Source organism: Sapajus apella, unplaced genomic scaffold (assembly GCF_009761245.1).
Source record: "Sapajus apella isolate SASKATOON/1434 unplaced genomic scaffold, GSC_monkey_1.0 scaffold13, whole genome shotgun sequence".
NCBI lineage: Eukaryota > Metazoa > Chordata > Mammalia > Primates > Cebidae > Sapajus > Sapajus apella.
In genome coordinates, this window is record NW_022436953.1 from 31,012,457 (window position 1) to 31,032,048 (window position 19,592).

Below are 19,592 nucleotides of genomic sequence, written 5' to 3' on the forward strand. Positions count from 1 at the left end.
GAAGGAAGAAAGAAAAGGAAGAAAAGAAAGGAAGGAAGGAAGGAAGGAAGGAAGGAAGGAAGGAAGGAAGAAAGGAGGGAGGGAGGGAAAGAGAGAGGGAGAGGGAGGGAAGGGAAGAGGGGAGGGGAGGGGGAAGGAAAGAAGGAAAGAAAGAAGGAAGAAAAGAAGAAAGAAAGGAAGAAAGAAAGAAGAAAAAGAAAAGAAAGAAAGAAAGAGAAAGAAGAAAAGAAAAAAGAAAAGAAAAGAAAGAGAGAGAATCTTTACCATATTCGGAAGCCCTAGAGAATCTCCCAGCACTGCCCAGGCCCCTCCTGAGTCAGCAGCTCTGAGTCCCCAGGTGCTCCCGGCACACCTGCTCCCTGAGAAGCATTCAGTCAGGACCTGAGATGACGCCCAGCCAGGAAACAGGGCAGTGCCAGGGCTGCCCCCAGACCTTGTGAAAGTGAGAGCTGTGCCCCTCCCAACCTTCCTCTCCCTGCAGGGAATCCCAAGGCCCTACTGCACATTCCTCAGGCATTTTGTGATGCTCGGGTCCAGAACAGGAGCTGCCCGGCAGCTTCGGAATCGATGGTCCAGGGCCTGGCCTGCCGGTGCCAACTTCTGCAGTGGGAAGGAGGCACACACCTCCCTGCTCTCCTGCTGACCACCCTCCCACAGTTTCACCCCTGCCTCTCCAGAGGCCCCTCCAGAAAGTGCAGGACCATGAGAGGACCCTGACTTATGGGAGCTCAGGTTCAAGTTTGAAGAGAAAAGCAGACAGGGAGGCACACAGAGTAGTGGATGGCCTGCCCATGGCCCTCGGAGACGTCCAGTAGGGCTTCACAGGTGGGCACAGGGGCTGGGAGGGGCGCGGGAGGCAGGTGCCATGCTGGAGCCCAGTCCTCTGAACAAGGGCCGGCAGATGACGGTTGATTGGAAAGAAACCGCCTTCGCTGCTCCCAAATTACCCTTGGAATTCTGGTAATCTTGACAGGCTGTGGCACCTGAACATCTTCATTAATGTGAAAAGACAATCATGTAGACAATGAAAATGACTCTGAGCGCCTCTCCCAGGGAGTAGAGAGTGCCATCTGCGTTTGCTACACCGTGGCCCCCACTCTGCATCCGTGCTTTCACTTCCACAATTTCAGCTACCCACAGCCAACTGCGGCTTAAAATACACGGGTGGAGTGCAGCATGATACTTTCAGAGGGCGGAGAGGGACCGCGCTCACGTGACTTCCGCGACAGCATGTTGCTGGAATTGTTCTATTTTACTACTGTTGTTGTTAATGTCTTACTGAGCCTGGTTTATAAGATGAACTTTATGTAGGTATGTACGTATAGGAAAAAGCATAGTATGCATGCATAATATGTACAGGAAAAAGGATAGCATATATACATAATAGGTATGGGAAAAAGCATAGTAACTGTGGTCTAAAATAGGTGAGCAGAGTACAACATGATATTTAGAGAGAGAAGGGAGAGACCATGTTCGCTTGACTTTCACGGCAGGGTATTGTTAGAATTGTTCTATTTCATTATGGTTGTTGTTAATCTCTTACAGTGCCCAATTTAGAAAATAAACTTTACGGAGGTATGTATGTATAAGAAAAAAGCATAGTATGTATAGGGAACAGCATAGTGTATATACATAGTATCTATAGGAAAAAGCATAGTATATATGACACATAGTATGTTTGGGGAAAGGCATAGTAACTGTGGTCTAAAATAGATGAGTAGAGTACAAGATATTTAGAGAGAGAAGAGAGACACCACGTTCACTTGACTTCCACGACAGCGTATTGTTAGAATTGTTCTATTTCATTATGGTTGCTGTTAATCTCTTACGTAGGTATGTATGTGTAGGAAAAAGCATAGCATACGGTGTCTGTGGCTTCAGCGGCTCCTGGAACGTATCCCACGCAGATAAATTGGGGGCTGTTCTACATACATTGATGGTGCTTTCCATGAGAACTGTGGCAGTTTCTAATGAGAAGGTAACAAGGCTGCACATGTGTTGAGGGCGGTGTCCTTGGTGTCTGTTCGTTGCCATTTACCTTCGCCTGTAGAGGTTAACCCTGCTGTCTTCAGGGCACTCTTTCATGATCATAGTCTACTCTGTAATAATAATTTGGTCTTGGTGAGACCTGAAGATTATCCCAAACACAATTATCTTTTCACTGCTTAGGTGGTAATTTTTAATGAGTAAAGGATTCAATCGGTATCTTGGTATTGGTGGTGTGAGTGGTATATCTGATTTGAAATGACGATCAGCTACTACCAGGATGGAAACAATTAAGTATTGGTAATCTTTGAAGCGCACGAGGAATTGTGAGACATTGTACAGTGTTCCCAAATTTGAGATTAGGTGAGGAAACGTTTGTCTTTCTTCCTTGGTTTTATGTGACCCCCGTTCAAGAATGAAGAGTTATCACTTTAAGGTTTTCAGGGGCTTCCATGCTTTGTTCTTTCAAGACAGGGATGATTTTCTTCTATAGGGAGGAAATGTATCCAATAAAAGTCTAGTTATATATAGTTCATTCTGTCTTATTTGGCCCCAGCTGTTGTAAGGTTCATGTTCTTTAAGTGGGTAATTAGCCAGTGGGCTTGTTGGTTGTTGATTAAATGAATTCAAGTATGGATTTAGGGTCTGAGAAAATGTGCTTTCGAGAAGCTTCCTGTGTCTCCAGCTATCTGTGGGTCTGTTGTCTTTATTGGAATGGAGATAGACTTAATCCTCACAGAATAAGCTCTTTACTTTTTATTCATTTTCAAAAGGACACTATGCATAATTGGAATTATGCAAATTAGAGAATTAGAGTCTGGTACATAGGAAACTGAAATTATGCCTTAACAGACTTCCTGACTGGCCAGCGTTCTTACGGGCTCTTGGCCTGGGTAGAGGGCCGTTGCTTCCTCTGCCCGACCCTGTCCCTGTGCTGGCCCCACCCCCTCAGCATCTGGCCCTGCCCAGTCCAAGTCAGGCAGGGACCTCCAGGAGGAAGCCCCTCAGGGAATGGGACATACTGTGGCTTTAAAATTTCTTTTGATTTTTAAAAAATTCTTTGATAAAATGAAGTTCAGCGTATGATCCACAGGTCTTCCGCCGTGTTTATATAAAAAAGCGCTGAGCCTGGCACCGTGGCTCCTGCCTGTATTTCCAGCACTTTGGGAGGCCAAGGCAGGAGGATCACTTAAGGCCAGGAGTTTGAGATTAGCCTGGGCAATATAGCAAGACCCCATCTCTACAAAAAATACAAATCAAATTAGGCAGGTAGAGTGGTGCACACCTGTGGTCCCAGCTACTCGGGAGGCCGAGGTGGGAGGATGGCTTTGGCCCCGGAGGTTGAGGCTGCAGTGAGTCATCATCAGGCCACTGCACTCCAGCCGCCTGGGTAACAGAATGAGCTCCTGTCTCAAAAACAGGGAAAATGTGGCACGTATATACCATGCAGCATTATGTAGCCATAAAAAATGATGAGTTTGTGTCCTTTGTAGGGACATGGATGAACCTGGAAACCATCATTCTCAGCAAACTGACAGAGGAACAGAGAATCAAACACTGCATGTTCTCACTCATAGGCGGGTGTTGAACAATGAGAACACATGGGCACAGGGAGGGGAGCATCACACACTGAGGTCTGTGGGGAGGGGGAACAAGGGAGGGACAGTGGTGGGGGTAGGTAGTTGGGGAGGGATAACATGGAGAGAAATGTCAGATACAGGTGATGGGGATGGAGGCAGCAAACCACATTGCCATGTATGCACCTATGCAACAAACCTGCATGTTCTTTACATGTATCCTAGAACCTAAAATGCAATAATATATATATTTTTTTAAAAAAAAAAGAAAAAAACACTGCAATGAATTATGAAGCATTGTTGATTCTTAGACGTTATAGATTTTCTGAATTCTTCTATGGCAAATGGCCGCTCCGTTACTCTGTCAGCATCGGGGAATAGGGTCAGTGCTGTGACTCCCCAGTGAGGACCCACGGCTTCGGCGTCTCTGTCTGAGCTTTGCTGGAGCCTCTTCGCTCAAGGAAACCCAGTCTACAGATTCGAAGCCTCCCCCTGGAGAGGCGAGGTCAGGGTATGGCCGTGTGAGTGTGGAAATAGTGATGGATTTTATTGCTCCACTTTATAGACGAGTGAACTGCAGTCATCACCTCCACAGTCACCCACAGTCAGGAGTAGACCTGAGCATGGGAGCTGGACCCTGGGCCCTCACCCTGAGCTCCTCCTGGCCCTTCGGTTTCTCCACTCAGCCTCTCCATACAGCCTCACGTGGAGGGAGCCTGGTGCCACTCTTCACCCCTCCCAGGAACTCCCAAACCCAGGGCCTCCCCTGCCTGCACCGGATCCGGGTCAGAAGGCAGCACTGCCCGCAGAGCACTGGGCTTTTCCCCCAGGACCAGCTTCAGGGGCCCAGGGGAGCAGCACCCCCCAGCTCCCACCAGCCTCCTGGGTCACCTCCTTTCCCAGGGCACTGTCTGTTCCCCAGGGACCTCAGAGGCCTCTGAACACACCTGGCCTGTGTGTATAGGGGGCAGGGGACATGTGTGTATGGAGAGGGAGACAAACTTTTGGCCACCAGAGCCAGGTACTTCCAGGGGTACGATCTCCCAGGGTGTGCTTAGAATTCAGTCTCCAGCCCCCGGAGGTCTCCCATGTATCTCCGGCAACCCCAAAAGAACTCATTTCTGGCAGGCCAAGCGTGCGTGTGTGGTGGGTAGCTGTGTGGCCTGGCCCTGCATGGCCCAGGCGGGCACCAGGCTGCAGAAGCAAGAGCACAGCACAGCACTTCCTCCCTCAAAACCCTCAGCGCCTCTCTGCTTAGCCAGCCACAGCCAGGTGTGGTGGGCAGCTGCCTCACTGTTCTGACCTCCCTGTCCTCGTCCATCCGTGTGTCCAAGGCAGAGTGGCACAGCCTGTCTGGGGGGCTATCAGGAGGATGGGCAAGAGGCCCGTGTACCCTTGCTGGCCAGCACAAACAGCACAAAGCAGTATTTCTTTCTTTTCTTCTTCTTCTTCTTTTTTTTGAGACGGAGTTTCTCTCTTGTTGCTCAGGCTGGAGTGCAGTGGTGCAATCTCGACCACAACCTCTGCCTCCCAGGTTCAAGCGATTCTCCTGCCTCAGCCTCCCAAGTAACTGGGATTACAGGCATGTGCTTCCATGCCCAGCTAATTTTGTGTTTTTAAATAGAGATGCGGTTTCTCCATGTTGGTCAGGCTGGTCTTGAACTCCGACCTCAGGTGATCTGCCTGCCTCAGCCTCCCAAAGTGCTGGGATTACAGGCGTCAGCAACCACACCCAGCCAAAGCAACATTTCTTTACCCCTTCCTCCTTTCCACCTGACTGGCACCTGACCCTTCCCCTATCTGTCCTCAGTGAAGACGCAGAACAACACCCACTTCAGTGGGTCAGCCCAGGCTTGTCCAGAGCACAGCTGGTCCCCTGTCCAGACCCCTGGAGGACACTGGGAGCCCTTCAGGTCCCTGCAGTGATAGCCAGACAACAGCAAGCCTCTCATCCTTGTTTCTCCTCTCCCTTTTTCTCTCTTAACACATGGACTTCTTCGCCGGTCTTTCAGAAATGTTTCAGTGATTTTACCTTTATACATAGGCAATTACTTTTGTTCAAAAGCATGAAGTTCCAGCCTTCACCAGCAGAGATGAAAAGCAAGCCCTCTGCGTCCTTTTCTCTTTCCCAAGCAAAGCCGTCTCCGCAGTGAGGCCAGCTCACCGCGGCTGCATCTGAAACACGCTGAGTCGGCACATTTTACCATGAAGGATTTTTTTTTTTTAATTGTTATTTAAATCTTTCATCCATGTAAAGTATATTCACACCTGAATCTTGGAAAATGGATTTTGTTTCTCCTTTAGGAAACACATCTTTTTTATTTAAGCTTTTGTTTTTCTCCAAGGTATGACAAATAACCATCTTGCCCTGTGAGTCACATTGTCCTGATTTCATAGAAAACAGGTGCAGTATTAGATACAGACACAGAGAGGGTCAACCCACAGCTGTGGTTTTGGGTCTGTGGGCAGGACTTAGAATAGTCCCTGTTTCCTAGAGGGGGTTTTAGCAGGCAATGAGGCAACACTTAGGTTAGGAGCGTTTCGCACAAGGCCTGGTATGTACTCAGTTGGTTTGTAGAATTAGCAATTGTTCTGAGAAATATACTCTGGCCTTGCTGGCCTGTGCTTTCTGTGGCAAGAGGCCCGATGGGGCCTGATGGTCTGCGTGGCTGTCTGCTTCCTAGCACTGTCCCTCCTCGGCTGCCTCTGTGGGGCCTGCAAGGTGGAGGACTACCCAGCACCCTAGAATTCAGCCCCCACTGATCAGCCCCCCACAGGATGCAAGTGAAAGGTGGGCTCTGAGCTGTAGGCGAAAGGAGGCACGTGTCCACTGGCCGGGAATGCCACTTCCCTGTAGTAATTGTCCTCACTGAGGCTGTTCTGCACTGATTTATCAGAGGATAGAGGGGTCAGCGTCCCACTCCTGGCCTTCGCATTCCTTTCTAACCCAGAAACGTGTGGGTCAGCGCCTTCATCTCCGGGATGGATACTGGAAGCGTGGGCCACGCGAGCCTTTGGAAAGGGATCCAGGCATTGTTTCCACACCAGCGTTCATGATATTTCTCCGTGCACAGACGGATGGCCCTTGAAGAGCCTCAGAAAGCAGGCTGAGCTCTCCTGAAAGGGGGCAATCCTTGGTCTTCCTCTTTTTGCAAAAGATCCTGGATAAATGAACTGAGAGAGATACCAATCTGGACCAGAGATGCCGCCCCTGCCGTTCGAGCCCACCTGGCTGTGACAGAGCAGGCGACAGTCCCATGACAGCCAGAGGAGGCCCCTCGGGAGCCTGTATTTTAGACAGAAACAAAGAAGCTGAGAGGTGCAGCGAGGTGGGACACCTGCATGCTCAGAGTGTCCACCTCCCCAAGGCAGGACAAGTCACGGCAGAGACTTCAGGGGAGGGTCCCGCCTTTGGCTGGGGGTTTGGGAGTCTCCAAAGGCAGTGAGACCAGAACACTGACCGTGCAGAATACTGGATTTCCAGAGAACACTGCTTCACCAGCCCGTGTCAGATACATCATTCACAGAACATTCTCCAAAGGAGGTTCGCCATGTTAGTCAGGCTCTGGGAGAAGTGAGGAGGCATCCTCACCATCATCCTCACCATCAGTTAAATATGGGATCTGGATCACCCCGCGCCTGCCCAGTCCCTTCTGCGACCTCAGGTGGCCTCTCTCCTGGCAAGCAGAAGGGACCCTTTGGTCACACATGGCAACACTTGGAGGTTAGGTTCTGAAGCGTACCATTGAACCCGCTGCCCGCCCCAGGCTGGGAATTGCAGATCTCTTCCATCTTTTCTTTCTCCAGCTGCCTTTGCAGATCAAGGAATCTGCATGTCTTAGGAAAAAATGGGGCGAAGGTGAGATGGTGCACAGCACAGCTGGCCCCGGCTCAGCCCCGTCATGTGGACAGGTTGCAGAGGGTCACTGCCCCCGCTGCAGGAGACTCGCCCTCAGCGTCCAGCGGAAGGGACAGCCCCATTCTACCACTGGGACCCCACTCCCTCAAGCACAGCTGAGTGGCCCACTGGGGCACAGGGCTCCTTGGCTCTGAGTTCTGATGCCTTCATTCCCAGAACACGAAGCCAAGGCCAGGAGCAGGGATCTGCCCCCAGGAAGAAGCCTCCATCCCTGGGGAGGCCTTGAGACCCTCTGAGATGCGGCCTAGTCCCCACCCATGACCACTATCTTCCACCCTGCCCCGGCCCAGCCCTGGCCACCCCAGACATCTGGCCCTTCTCCTGAGTGCTGTCCCCTCTGGCCTCATCTGTCCTCCTCCCAGAGCCTATCCTGCTCCGTCTGTGCTCAGTGTCCCCCCAGAAGCCTCCCACTGGAATGTGTCTGCACTTTTCAGTTGCCTTTTGCCCCCCATGCCCTGTCCTGTGGTTATTTACCTTATGGGGCCATCCTTCCTCTTGATTGCAGACCCCTCGGAGGCAGATAAGGGCGGGGGGGAGTTTCATCCTCCAGCTCCTAATTCTGAGCCCACTGGGCTGCTGTGCTGTGGTCCATGTGAGTCATCAGAGGCCCCAAGTGGAAGCCTCGTGGGGACTCAGGGCCCCAGCTGGGGGGCAGAGCACTTCAAGAATCCTTCCAACCGGCTGCAGGCTCCTAGTTCTTAATGACATAGTGGATGGGAGACCGGCCTGCAGGTTTCCAAGCTGCTGCCTTTCTCTAACACATGGGCATGTCCTGGCTCCTGGCACTACTGTTCCCCACCAGCCCTGACCCAGCACCCACTGTGAGCCAGACCCGTGAGCATCAGCACCAAGACCAGGAGAGTCGCCAGCCCACGGAGCATCTGAAGCAGGCGGCGCAACCAACCCTCTCAGCCCAGCGCCACCCAGGGCCGTCTCCCTGACCTCGCTTACGGCAGATGAGAAGGACGCTGTGGGAGAACCGAGTCGGGATGCCCAAGCGGATAACTTCCCTGCGGGCACTGCACTGCTGAAGGCCCGTGGGGCTCCTTTCTCTGGGAGAACGCCAGGCTCCAGCACAAGCTTTAGTCTATTTCTGAATAGAGAAAATGTGCTGGAAAATAGACAGTTTGCAGTTTCCCACAGCACAGCTGCTGCACCGGCGAATAACAAGTCATTGAGGAAGAGGAGGATGAGGAAAAGACGACTTGCGTCGAAGTTGAGCTGAGATGGGACTGTAAGCCCAGGCCTGCCTAAGGCCCCCAGTAGGCATCACTGGGGCTGGCGCCTGAGGGGCTGCCAGCTTCCTCCACCACCTGCCTGCACAGGCAGCTCCTGGGCATGGATGCTATAGCAGTCAGATCCACCCAGGCTGTTTCTGAAAGAGTTTTGTAGAGAGATTGTTCTTCAGAGGGCAGGGACAGAACACTGACCTCCATCCCCCAACCAACTGTCACAGGAGGACACAAAACCTCAAAGAAAGACCCAGGGGGCAAGCACAGGCACAGACCCCGGTGGCGGCGCAGGCTTCGGAACTGCAGGCTCCTTTGTGGAAACGGCAGAGGCTCCCGGTGTGGGCTTCCCTCACTCCTCTGAGCCCCTCCCAGGAAGACGTGGTGGCGGAGACCATGTCCACTCAGCAAACACCACCGTTCGCTGTGCTGAGTTTGCAGTTTCCCGCAGCACGGCTGCTGCACCGGCGAGCAATGGGGCCACGCCGTTGTACTAACCAGCCCTTGCCTGATGAGTTACAGTTTACACGACTCACTCATTTATGACCTCGTGGGACTCTCTTGTTTCACTAATTGGGAAGCAGGCACATAGAGGTTAAGTGTTCTGGAAAAGGCCCTCCTCTGGGGATGGGGGAAGGAGAAAGAAGATGAGAGTTCATGAGAAAGAGAGGCAGAGAGAGATATCAGACTAGCTCAGGCTTCAGGCTCCGTGGCCCAAGCCCTTCAGAAACTGCCGTGGGTTGATGCGCTAGAGAGCATCCACATTGCCAGTCCGTGACACCTTATATTTTCCTGGCGATTCCTTCAAAAACACCCATGGAGCACCTCCTCTGTGACAGCTCTGGGACAGCAGGAGGGTGGAGACCTGCGTGAGAGTTAGCCCCTGCCTCGAGCGGTGCCACGTGCATGGATAATCCTGCCAGAAAGCTCTTCCTGGACACCTCTGAGCACTGAGCGTTGGCGTTGCCAGGGGAGACTCCTGGTCGCTTGTATCCTATTCAGGTTATGTAGGTTCCCAGGGCCCTGTGCTGTCTCCCCCCTGCAGGCCTCCCTCAGCTCCACAGCCCCCTTTGACTGGCTGACTCCGCTTCTCCCTAGGAAGCCCTTCAGAGCCCTCTAGACAGGGGCAGGCACCCGGCAGGGCGTTACTACCACATGGTGTGCTTCCCTGGCCTAACATCACAGTTGCATTCTAGTTACTGAAGTCTTTTCTCTCTCTGTCCGAATCGCAGGCTTTGGAAGTGGGGAGGTGGGAGGAGGGGCCGAAGGCAGTGTTAGTCTTGTTTGATTGTCTCTCCTGATCCTGGTGGTCAAGTCTTAGGAACCAACACTGAATGAATGAATGGATGAATGCACACCCAACAGGTACTCGTGGGTCCAAAGAGTCTCCCTCAACTGGCAGCTGAACAGATTTCTTTGAAATCAGAAGTGTGGCACAAACTTACGCACAAAAGCTTAACCCAGCCATCATCACTTTGGAGGATCTGATCTAGGGTGGGCTGCATGCAGTGAGGCAGGGTGGGCACAGCTGGCCAGCGTCTCCTCTGTCAGCCACACCTCTGAGCAGAGGCTCCGTGGAGGGGCTGCAGGTTCAGCGCTGGGTGCCCTGTGCTCTGTGGGAGACAGCGGGAGGGCCGTGCTGTTTCCAGCATTCCCAGCCTCCCATTGTTTCTCACCATTACTGCTCAGCCCCAAGAGCGGATGGATGGAGCCGCGTCGTGTGGGCCCTGCTGTTTTCCTGCTCAGGGCGTTTCGGTTCTGTCTCCCATATTGATCTTTTCCACAGCCCTGCCAGATGGCCTCTGATAAAGCACATCACTTCTGAGTGAGCAGTGGCCTTTGGGGACCATGTGACTCTGCCAGATGAGGGGCGGGTAGAGCCTTCGATCGGACCTGGGCAAGGCTTCATTCCTTACCTGGCTCAGGTGTGAACCTTCAGGGCAGCAAAATGTGGATGAGCCTGGGTAAGGGGAGAATCAAGATGTGTTTTGTTGAGAGAAGGAAGAATAAGAGTGGGTCTCATGACACAGGGCTCAGACATCTAAATCTCGGAGGGCCCCAGGGCTCAGTTCTGACCATGCCACCCCATCTCTCTGTGTCCTCTCCAGGGGACCGTATTTCCCTCTTCAACAGAGACAGCCCTATTTTCTGCAAGTTGTCTCCATGTCCTGTCCACTTTCACATTTGCTCCATAGTTTTCATCTTAGAGAAATTGAAAATTAAACTTTTTTTTTTTTTGACACGGAGTCTCGTTTCATCGCCCAGCCTGGAGTTCAGTGGCATAATCTCACCTCACTGCAACGTCTGCCTCCTGGGTTCAAACAATTCTCCTGCCTCAGACTCTTGAGTAGCTGGGATTACAGGTGCCCGCCACCACGCCAGACTAATTTTTGTATTTTTAGTAGAGACAGAGTTTCACCCTAGTGGCCGGGCTGGTCTTAAACTCCTGACCTTAGGTGATCCACCTGCCTCAGACTCCCAAAGTGCTGGGATTACAGGCATGAGCCACCATGGCTGGCCAAAAATTAAACTTTTAATGTTTAAGTGATATTTGCGTTAACAGAATCCAGGAAGGTCTGTAGGCTGTCCACTTGGCCCTTCCAGCTTCTGCTATGATCTCCTCCTAGGATGGAGACAGCTGTGCCGGGATCAGTTTCTCTTTAATGATGCCTACATCTGGAAGATGACAGCCACAGCCTTCTCTCTTTCACCACCCTTTCCTAACACAGCGTCAGTAACACTTACCTTTCAAGGACAACAGGAAGGTTAGAAGAGAATAAGTGCCCGTGGACAAGAGGGGGTTAGAACACCAACACCCATTGGCCTGGTGGGAGGAGGCTTTGAGGCCGGGGCTCCTGCTGGCTGCATGTGGCACCAGCCAGTTGAGCTGTGGCCCACATCATGGCCTGTGAGATGCCATGGTCATCAGCATCTGTGGGAAACAAGAGAAATTACAGGGTAGGTGATTTTGAAATATTTTCTGGAAATCAATACAACTTGTAGAAAAGTCTGAACTCTCTTATTCCATGGGCTCGGGCATTTATTATATGGTATGAATCTCCAACTCTATTTAAATCATGTTTCAGTAGAACTTTCTGAATTTGCATTAAACGTGTCGGTCAGGAATAACTTTAAAAAGGCATATCAAGCACTGATTTTTTTCCAGAAAGTTGATAATAATGTTGGTGATCATTTATAATTTGTACAAAATACTTACAAACATTTACCAACTACCTAGGGGACTGTAATGATATCACTGACCACATAGAGGCCAGAAAGAAATAAAAAGCTGCTAAGAGATCATCAGTATTCACTAAGTGACTGCTTGAAGGACGCTGTACCTGAGGATGATAAATTGCAGGTGTTTGCAAACTGCTTGTGAGGCATGACTTTTCACTTAGATCAAATGACTCTTCTCAGCTGATTCTGTTCACCTTCAATTCCAGGTTTCACTGTGTACTTACAGAAGGTGAAGTGAGAGCTGTTAGTGCTCCCAAGGTAGAAGAACTTCACAAATCATCGGATGATGCCAGTGTTACATCAGTGTCATTTTCAAGCAGTGATTTTCAGACAAAATCGGTCCATTCTAACAGTGGTTTTCTTTTTTAAAATTCATTTCATGGAATCCCAATACAACCTGGAAGTTTCTGTCAAAGGCAAAGCCTAGACTTCATTGCTAATGTCACAGGACATGCAGTGGAAGAGTCAGCATCATGATAAAATTATTTGCAGGGGAATCATAAATATGATTTTATAAGTATGGGTAAAGCTCAGCATTTGTAGCAATATGTACTGTACTTGGAATTGATTGTGATGTACACATCATTCATTCATTCATTCATTCATCTGAGATGGAGTCTCGCTCTGTCGCCCAGGCTGGAGTGCAGTTGTGCAATCTTGGCTCATTACAACCTCTGCCTCCCAGATTCAAGATATTCTTCTGCCTCAGCCTCCCAAGTAGCTGGGATTACAGGCATGTGCCACGTCACCCAGCTAATTTTTATATTTTTAGTAGAGACGGAGTTTCACCATGTTGACCAGGCTGGTCTCAAACTCCTAACCTCAAGTGATCTGCTTGCCTCAGCCTCCCAAAGTGCTGGGATTACAGGCATGAGCCACCACCCAGTCTCACAGCATTTATAATTGTGTCCAAATTGGACATCTCATCAGTTAAAATAGAAGCTGTTGATGCTCAAAAGTATAAATAGTTGTATGTACACAGAGTAAAATGCAAATTCATGGTAATTAGGCTGATGTTGAATTTTTAAAACACTGCAGCTTGGTAGTATGCACTTTCTCCCTACTGCTCATCATCAGTCAGATTCTAGAAATGTTCAGGCCTTCAAATAATTACTTTGTAAATAAACCTAAGTGTCCTAAAAAGATGTTGAACCTTTCTTTAAACAAGGCTCTAAGTGTGAGTTCAGTTTAGCTTCACTAGTTGGAAATATATTATAGAAGGATGCAATAAATGGAGCATCAAAGAAAACCTACACTCACAGAACTCTTGGCTTTTGAAACTTTTATAGAATTACAATTATTGAAAACAAAGGTTATGGTTGGGTGGGGTGGTGGCTCACACCTGTAATCCTAGCACTTTGGGAGGTCAGGGCAGGAGGATTGCTTCAGTCTAGGAGTTTGAGACTAGCCTGGGCAACATAGTGAGACCTGTCCCCGTCTTTACAAAAAAAAAGTTTTAAATTTTGCCAGTCATAGTGGTGCACCCCAATAGTCCCAGCTACTTGGGAGGCTGAGATGGGAGGATCACTTGAGCCCAGGAGGTTGAGACTGCAGTGAGCCATGATGGCACTACTGCACTCCAGTCTGAGCAACAGGGTGAGAATCTGCCTCAGACAAACAAACAAATGGGATTATGAACAGGAAGACATTAAAATTTATTTCTACAAAAACAAGGAAGCAATAAAGTGAATTAAATGATGAGAGCTCACAAAATGCTAATCATAAAAAAAACAGGCAATTTTATCTTAAAAATTAAAACAATAAGAACATTGAAAAACTGTATTGAATGAATCACATTAGGAACAGATAAGACTAAAACATTGATCAGAGCCTGTGAATGTGTACCAAGAATAAGTATTCTTTTATGTTCTCATTTTATTTTCAGATAATCAATACAAAGAGGCTTTTTTCTTTTCTTTTCTTTTCTTTTTTTCTTGTTGAGACAAGGTCTGGCTCTGTTGCCCAGGCTGAAGTGCAGTGGCGTTATCTCGGCTCATCACGACCTTCACTTCCCAGGCTCAAACGATCCTCCCACCTCAGCCCCAAAAGTAGCTGGAACCACAGGCACGCATCACCATGCCCAGCTAAGTTTTTCTATTTTTTGCAGAGACAGGGTTTTGCCATATTGCCAGGCTGGTTTCAAACCCCTGAGCTCAAAGTGATTTGTCTGCCTGAGCCTCCAAAAAAGTTTTCTTGAAACCATAATATATTTATGTACATCGAAATACATTGTTATTTTGTTTTCGGAAAGATTAATTTTTTTAATATTTTGTGAATAGAACTACTTATTAGTCTCCCAACTTAATGAAATCAAATCACTGGCCAGTAGATGTTTTAGAAAAGCACACATTTTTAATCATTATAGCCCCCTCCCTTGCTCTCAAGTCCTGGTTTGGATGAGAAATTATAGGGGACCCATTCCAGGACCCATTCCCTTGAAGTGCAGTGGCTTTGAAACGTGAGTATGGCTCCCAAATCATTGTCTCCTGCTTCCTTGTGAAGAACCCTCATCTGTTTCTTAGTTGAAAGCAAAACAGCTGCACGTTTTGACCTTGTAGGTGATGGGTTTGGGCTGCAGAGAGAAAACGCTACCCTCTTTGAGCTGCAGGGGGCAGTGTGGGTCGGTCCACTGCTGGACCTCCTGGGCCAGCTGGAAAGGGCACATTTGGGTTTGAGGGGGCCAGAGGGGCCAGCTGGACGGCTCCTGCTCAGAGACACTGGCCCAGGGATGGCTCCTTGCCCTCAAATTCCTTGAAATCCCCAATTATTGAGGTGGCCCGGGAGGAAGTGAGGGCCTGGGAAATGGGGACATGAGACAGCCCCTACCCTCTGTGGTCTCCTGGGTTGGTTGAGAGGTCCAGAACCCAAATCATCCTACACAGCGCCAAACAGTGTGATCCCAGGAAAGACTCCGTCTCAGGTTGCTCAACCTCAAAAGCTGGTGGGGTCGAGTAAAGGGTGAGGAGAGAGACGGGACCACCCCAGGAGACGGGGCAGGGATGTGGGGAAGTGCTCAGGGCTCAGGAAAGTCCCCTTTCTAGCCTTGGTCGTGCACCTTGACCCGCCTCCTGCCCTCCCCCCAGCCCAGCCACCGTCTCCCAGTCTCCTGCCCAGCTCCCTTCCTCGGGCCCTGGACCAGTGACCTCCTGAGCTCGCCGCCGTGACCCTGGCCTTCCTCCCCAGTAGTCCCCCACTGCCTTTCCACACTGCACTTGCAGCCCACCTCCCCTTCTGACCAGGCCCTAGACCTCAGGTGCAGCTCCTCCAGGCAGTCTCCCCTGGAATGTCCCACTGTCCTCTCTAATGCAACCTTTTATCTCCAGTAACAACAGGACGTTGCTCATAGGATTTCCGTGAGGGCCGATGAGGTCATCTATCTCAGACCCTCACACGGTGTATCCCGCTTCATAGGAGCTCAGTGACTGGGAGCATATATTACTGCTTTATGCCTCCATTTACAAATCATCCTTATCCCCACGCTGGAGCCCCATTCTCCTTGTCTCAACTAATGAATGATACCCCCTCCCACTCTGGCTCCCAAGATGGAAACCCCAATACCTTTGTCTCCCCACTTGTCACCCACATCCCACTGACCACCACTGCCTTGGACTCTATCTTTTGAAATCCTCAACTCCCTCTCTGCTTTCCATTCCCATTGCCCCTGGCATGGTCTTTCTTAATCCATTGCTTAGACCAATATGTCCTAAGTGTTGATGAGCAGAGGAACCACCCAGGAATCTTCGTAAAAGGTAGGAGGTCTGGGCCAGGCCTGAGACTCTGCATTCCTAACATGCTCCCAGGTGATGCTCAGGCTCCTGGACCGCTCTCCGGCCGCAAAGGCTGCCCTGTGTCAGGAGCTGACACGTGGCTTCCAGGGCTCCCTCTCAAAACTTTCATGGCGGCTCACGACTCATAGCCAGGGTTTTTGAACTTCAGTCTATATAAAGCCATTATTCCTCAGATACTGGGATTTCTTCCATCTGGAGTTGGGCACAGGAATGAGCATCTTTCCTTAGTGCTCCCAGGCGCCTCTAATAATGTAGATTGTTAATGGAAAATGAACCCTTAGGGCCAAGCCAAACTCCAGCACGGCACTGAGGGCCTACCCAACTGCTTTTCAGACTTTTCCTCCTCACTCATTTTGGCATTCCTCGTGTGCCAGAGAACCGTGAACTGCCTGGACATTGGCTGCCGTCTGGCTCCCGTCACTCCTCTGTCCCCTGACCTGCGTCTCCCTCTGTCCTCCATCCTGGATGACTCACTCTGCACTGCATTTCTGGGGAAGGTTTCATTGACTGCCTGGAGGAATCATTGCTCACTCCCCTTTGCTCCTTGGCACTGTGGCCTCATCTTGAGAGCTTGGGAGTGGGTATTGGGGCGGCTATCCTTCTGCCTGTCCTTCCTCCTCAATAAGCAGCAGCTTTAGGGCTGAAACAAGACTATAATCTTTGCATCTCCAGGGCCTACCAGGCTGCCTGACCTAAGGACTTGCCCAGTGAATACTAAAAAGACATCAGATGGAATTAAAAGATTTATAATGACATTGATAGCTGGTTGACTATGGTGGGGAGTAAATATACAACCTGCTTTATCATAAATGAACGCCTTTCCTCATCTCTGTTCTGGAAATCAGGTGCAATGTGTGCTCTACAGACTCAATATTTGGTAGACTCACAGCAGAAACTGATGAAATACAAATCCTTACAGTTCTCCACTGTTTTAATCACTGTTTCAAGCACCATTTTTGGACCGCTTCGTGTCTGTGCTTACCAGGTCACTTGTGCAAGCCCATTGAGAGTAAATGGCGGGGGACTGGCAAGTTGTCATTGTCCTTAAAATATAAGGGGGACAGACCCAGCCTCAGCAGGTGGACAGGCTTTGAATTCTGCAGGTTGTCGCCCACTGCTGATCATGTCAGCACAATCACCTGCTGCTCCCCCGGAGCACTTCTGGGCCTCAGTGCCTAATAGATGAACAAAATGATCTTTGTCTTTCTCAAGGGTGTAGGCCTTGTCTTAGATCACTGAGCATTTGGAGAGGAGGGTCATCAAATTAATAATGCATAAGAAAAATGTTTCAACTAGGAATTCTGCATCTCTGGAGTTGTATTAAACCAATTAATACTTCCCAATCAATTACTCCCTAATTTGCTCAAGTAAATTAAAAGTGCTGTGGCTGTGTGCAATAAGATTTTTTTAAAAAACAATCTGTGCTGATGTGGGAGAGCTGCCTGTCACGGAAGGGCCAGGGCAGTGTGCAGTGGGGGTGAGGACTTTTGTCTCCAGGGCTCCTGGGTTCAAGCCACAGTCCCTCCGTATCCACCAGCCTGACTTTGGGCCAGTTCTTCATCCTTCAGGTACCTGTTTCTCAGCCCTGAGAGGCTACTGTGCAAACAATACCGATATCAAATACCCGGCACACAGTAAGTGCTCGTGGAATTATTTGTGTATATGGCTCATTTTATAAATCTAAAATGTGTATTTTGGAAATAAAAAAAGAGAAAAGAAGTAAAAGTGCTGACTGCCACCATCGCAGTTGTTCTGGGCAAGTTGTTATGATGTCCTCATCACGGTTTCATCTTAATAGTGGTGATTACTGAAACATAATTAGGATTTTTCACGCTCATTCAGATGTGTTCTCTAATTACAAGCATTAGTGTTTAACATGTGAGCAGCTAGGGAATGGATGTTTCTTGGCCTCGGTTCTGAAATGGATCCATTTGCCTCCCTGAGGGAGGCCTCAGGCAGGAGAGGGCTGCTGGTGGGAATGACCTTGGACAGGGTTCAGGGGGTGGGGGGACCGCACCTCCACTGCACTCTGCATTGTCCCCAGCAAATCCCATTCAGCAGGTGCCACTGCCCACCTGCACCTGCCAATGAGCCTCTAGGGAGGGGTTTCCACACCGCCAAGCAGTCACTGTCACATTTGCGATGCTCTACTGTTTGGCAAAATGGAGTTCCAGGTGAAGATGTGATTGCCCACGGGCCCTCAGCAGGAAAGAGCCTTTTTCTGGTCTGAGCCACGTTACAATCTGGGTCTGCCCCTGAGCATTCCCACCTGCCACCCCCAATGCATACCCACCTGCATCCCAGGTTGCCCAATTGGCTCTGTCAAGGTGAGCAGACCATGGCTCCATCCTCGCAGAGGCAGCTTCACCTGAGAGTTTAGACATGGCTACGGTCAGATGCAAGGGTCAAGCTGGAGCCAGACCAAGCATGCAGGAGCTAGACGGAGTGTACCAGCGTCAGACTGAGTGTGATGGAGCAGCAAGGAGCAGAGAACTTGGCTGCAGCTGGGCAATGACGCTGCCTAAACTAGGCTCTGAAGGGATCGAGGTTTCCCAGGCAGAGTGAGGGGGGATGAAGAAACAGATTGAAAAGCAGGGTCTTGCTAGGTGTGAAGAGAACAGCATGGCCAGAGATCAGGGCTTGAAAGGGAAGTGGAATGAGCAGGGGGAGTGGAGGGTGGATGGCAGAGGCTCCAGGACACCAGGCTAAGTCACCCAGATGTGATTTCTGCTGTGGTTCCGGGGAGGGGTCTGGGATGAGATCACCCTGGGTTCCAGTTCCCCATCCACCCCCATTAACGATCAGCCAAACAGGTCGTCTGAGTCCTGGTTCCCTCCTTTGAGTGAATGTCCGTAGCCAGTGACTGTATCCCCTGATGTTGGGAAGCCTCAGTGAGAAGGTCGGTGAAAGTGACAGGCAAAGTTCTTCGCTCAGAGGAAGCCCTGAAATGGAGTTAGCTCTTATCCTCATCATCACTGCCTGGCGCCGGAGGGTCCCACGCCTGCTGCTGGGTGACCTCTGAGCCTGTCCCTGTCTCTCTGCAGGTCTGCCATGGAGCCCTTGTGTCCACTCCTGCTGGCAGGTTTTAGCTTGCCGCTCACCAGGGCTCTCCAGGGCAACGAGACCGCTGCTGACAGCAACGAGACCACCACGACCTCAGGTAAGGACCCATCCCCCTCTCCCTTTCCCTGGCTGCCTCCCCCACTGCCTCCTGCTAAGCTTCTGGGACCATTCTGGGGGTGATAAAGGGCTTAAGGTAAGAGAAGAGTGGTGTGGCTGAATTTCTCAATGTGCTTTTAATATTTTGTGCCTCTAAAAACAGGCAGGCTAGATAAGCTAGTTTAGCATCTGGTGGTTCAGCAAAGCTTAGAGCTCTGGAGGCAACCCATCTACAACCCCTGCTGAGAGTCGGGGTCAGCCTTGGCTGGAGGCAGGAGAGCAAAAGGGTTAAAAATCCCCCCAAATCCCATTGTGCAGAAAACCAACCATGAACATACACGGACGAGGCGATGTGACAGTTATGTCACTGATGTGACAGTTAGTGATATTAACTAAAGAATTATTAATGTTTTAGGTCAGATATTGGCATCGTGATTAGCTTTATTGTTGAAGAGTCTTTGTTTTAGAGATGCCTGCTGACGTGTTCACGAGTGGACCGTGACGTCCAGGCATTATGCAGAAAAGAGCAAGTGGGAAGTGGGGGTGGGGGCTGTGAACAAAGTCAGATCAAGGGCCACACATGATTTTCTAACCCTGAACAAATGTCCTGTAAATGTACCATTGGCCCCAGGAGGAGGAAAGAGTGATGATTTCTGGCCACCAGAACCTCCAGCAAGGAGAGCAGTTCTAAATG

The 19,592-nt window shown here is 50.1% G+C and overlaps 1 protein-coding gene across 4 annotated transcripts in view; it reads left to right on the forward strand.

Moving 5' to 3' along the window:
- The window catches only part of PTPRE (protein tyrosine phosphatase receptor type E), a 177,120-nt gene that overhangs the window by 111,980 nt on the left and 45,548 nt on the right, over positions 1-19,592 (forward strand). For all 4 annotated transcript variants that reach the window (XM_032282005.1, XM_032282003.1, XM_032282006.1 and 1 more), the window contains one exon: positions 18,784-18,899. In XM_032282005.1, the coding sequence (XP_032137896.1) occupies positions 18,791-18,899 (109 nt within the window). In that variant the 5' untranslated portion in view covers positions 18,784-18,790. Of the gene's footprint in view, positions 1-18,783; positions 18,900-19,592 lie in introns of those variants that run through there.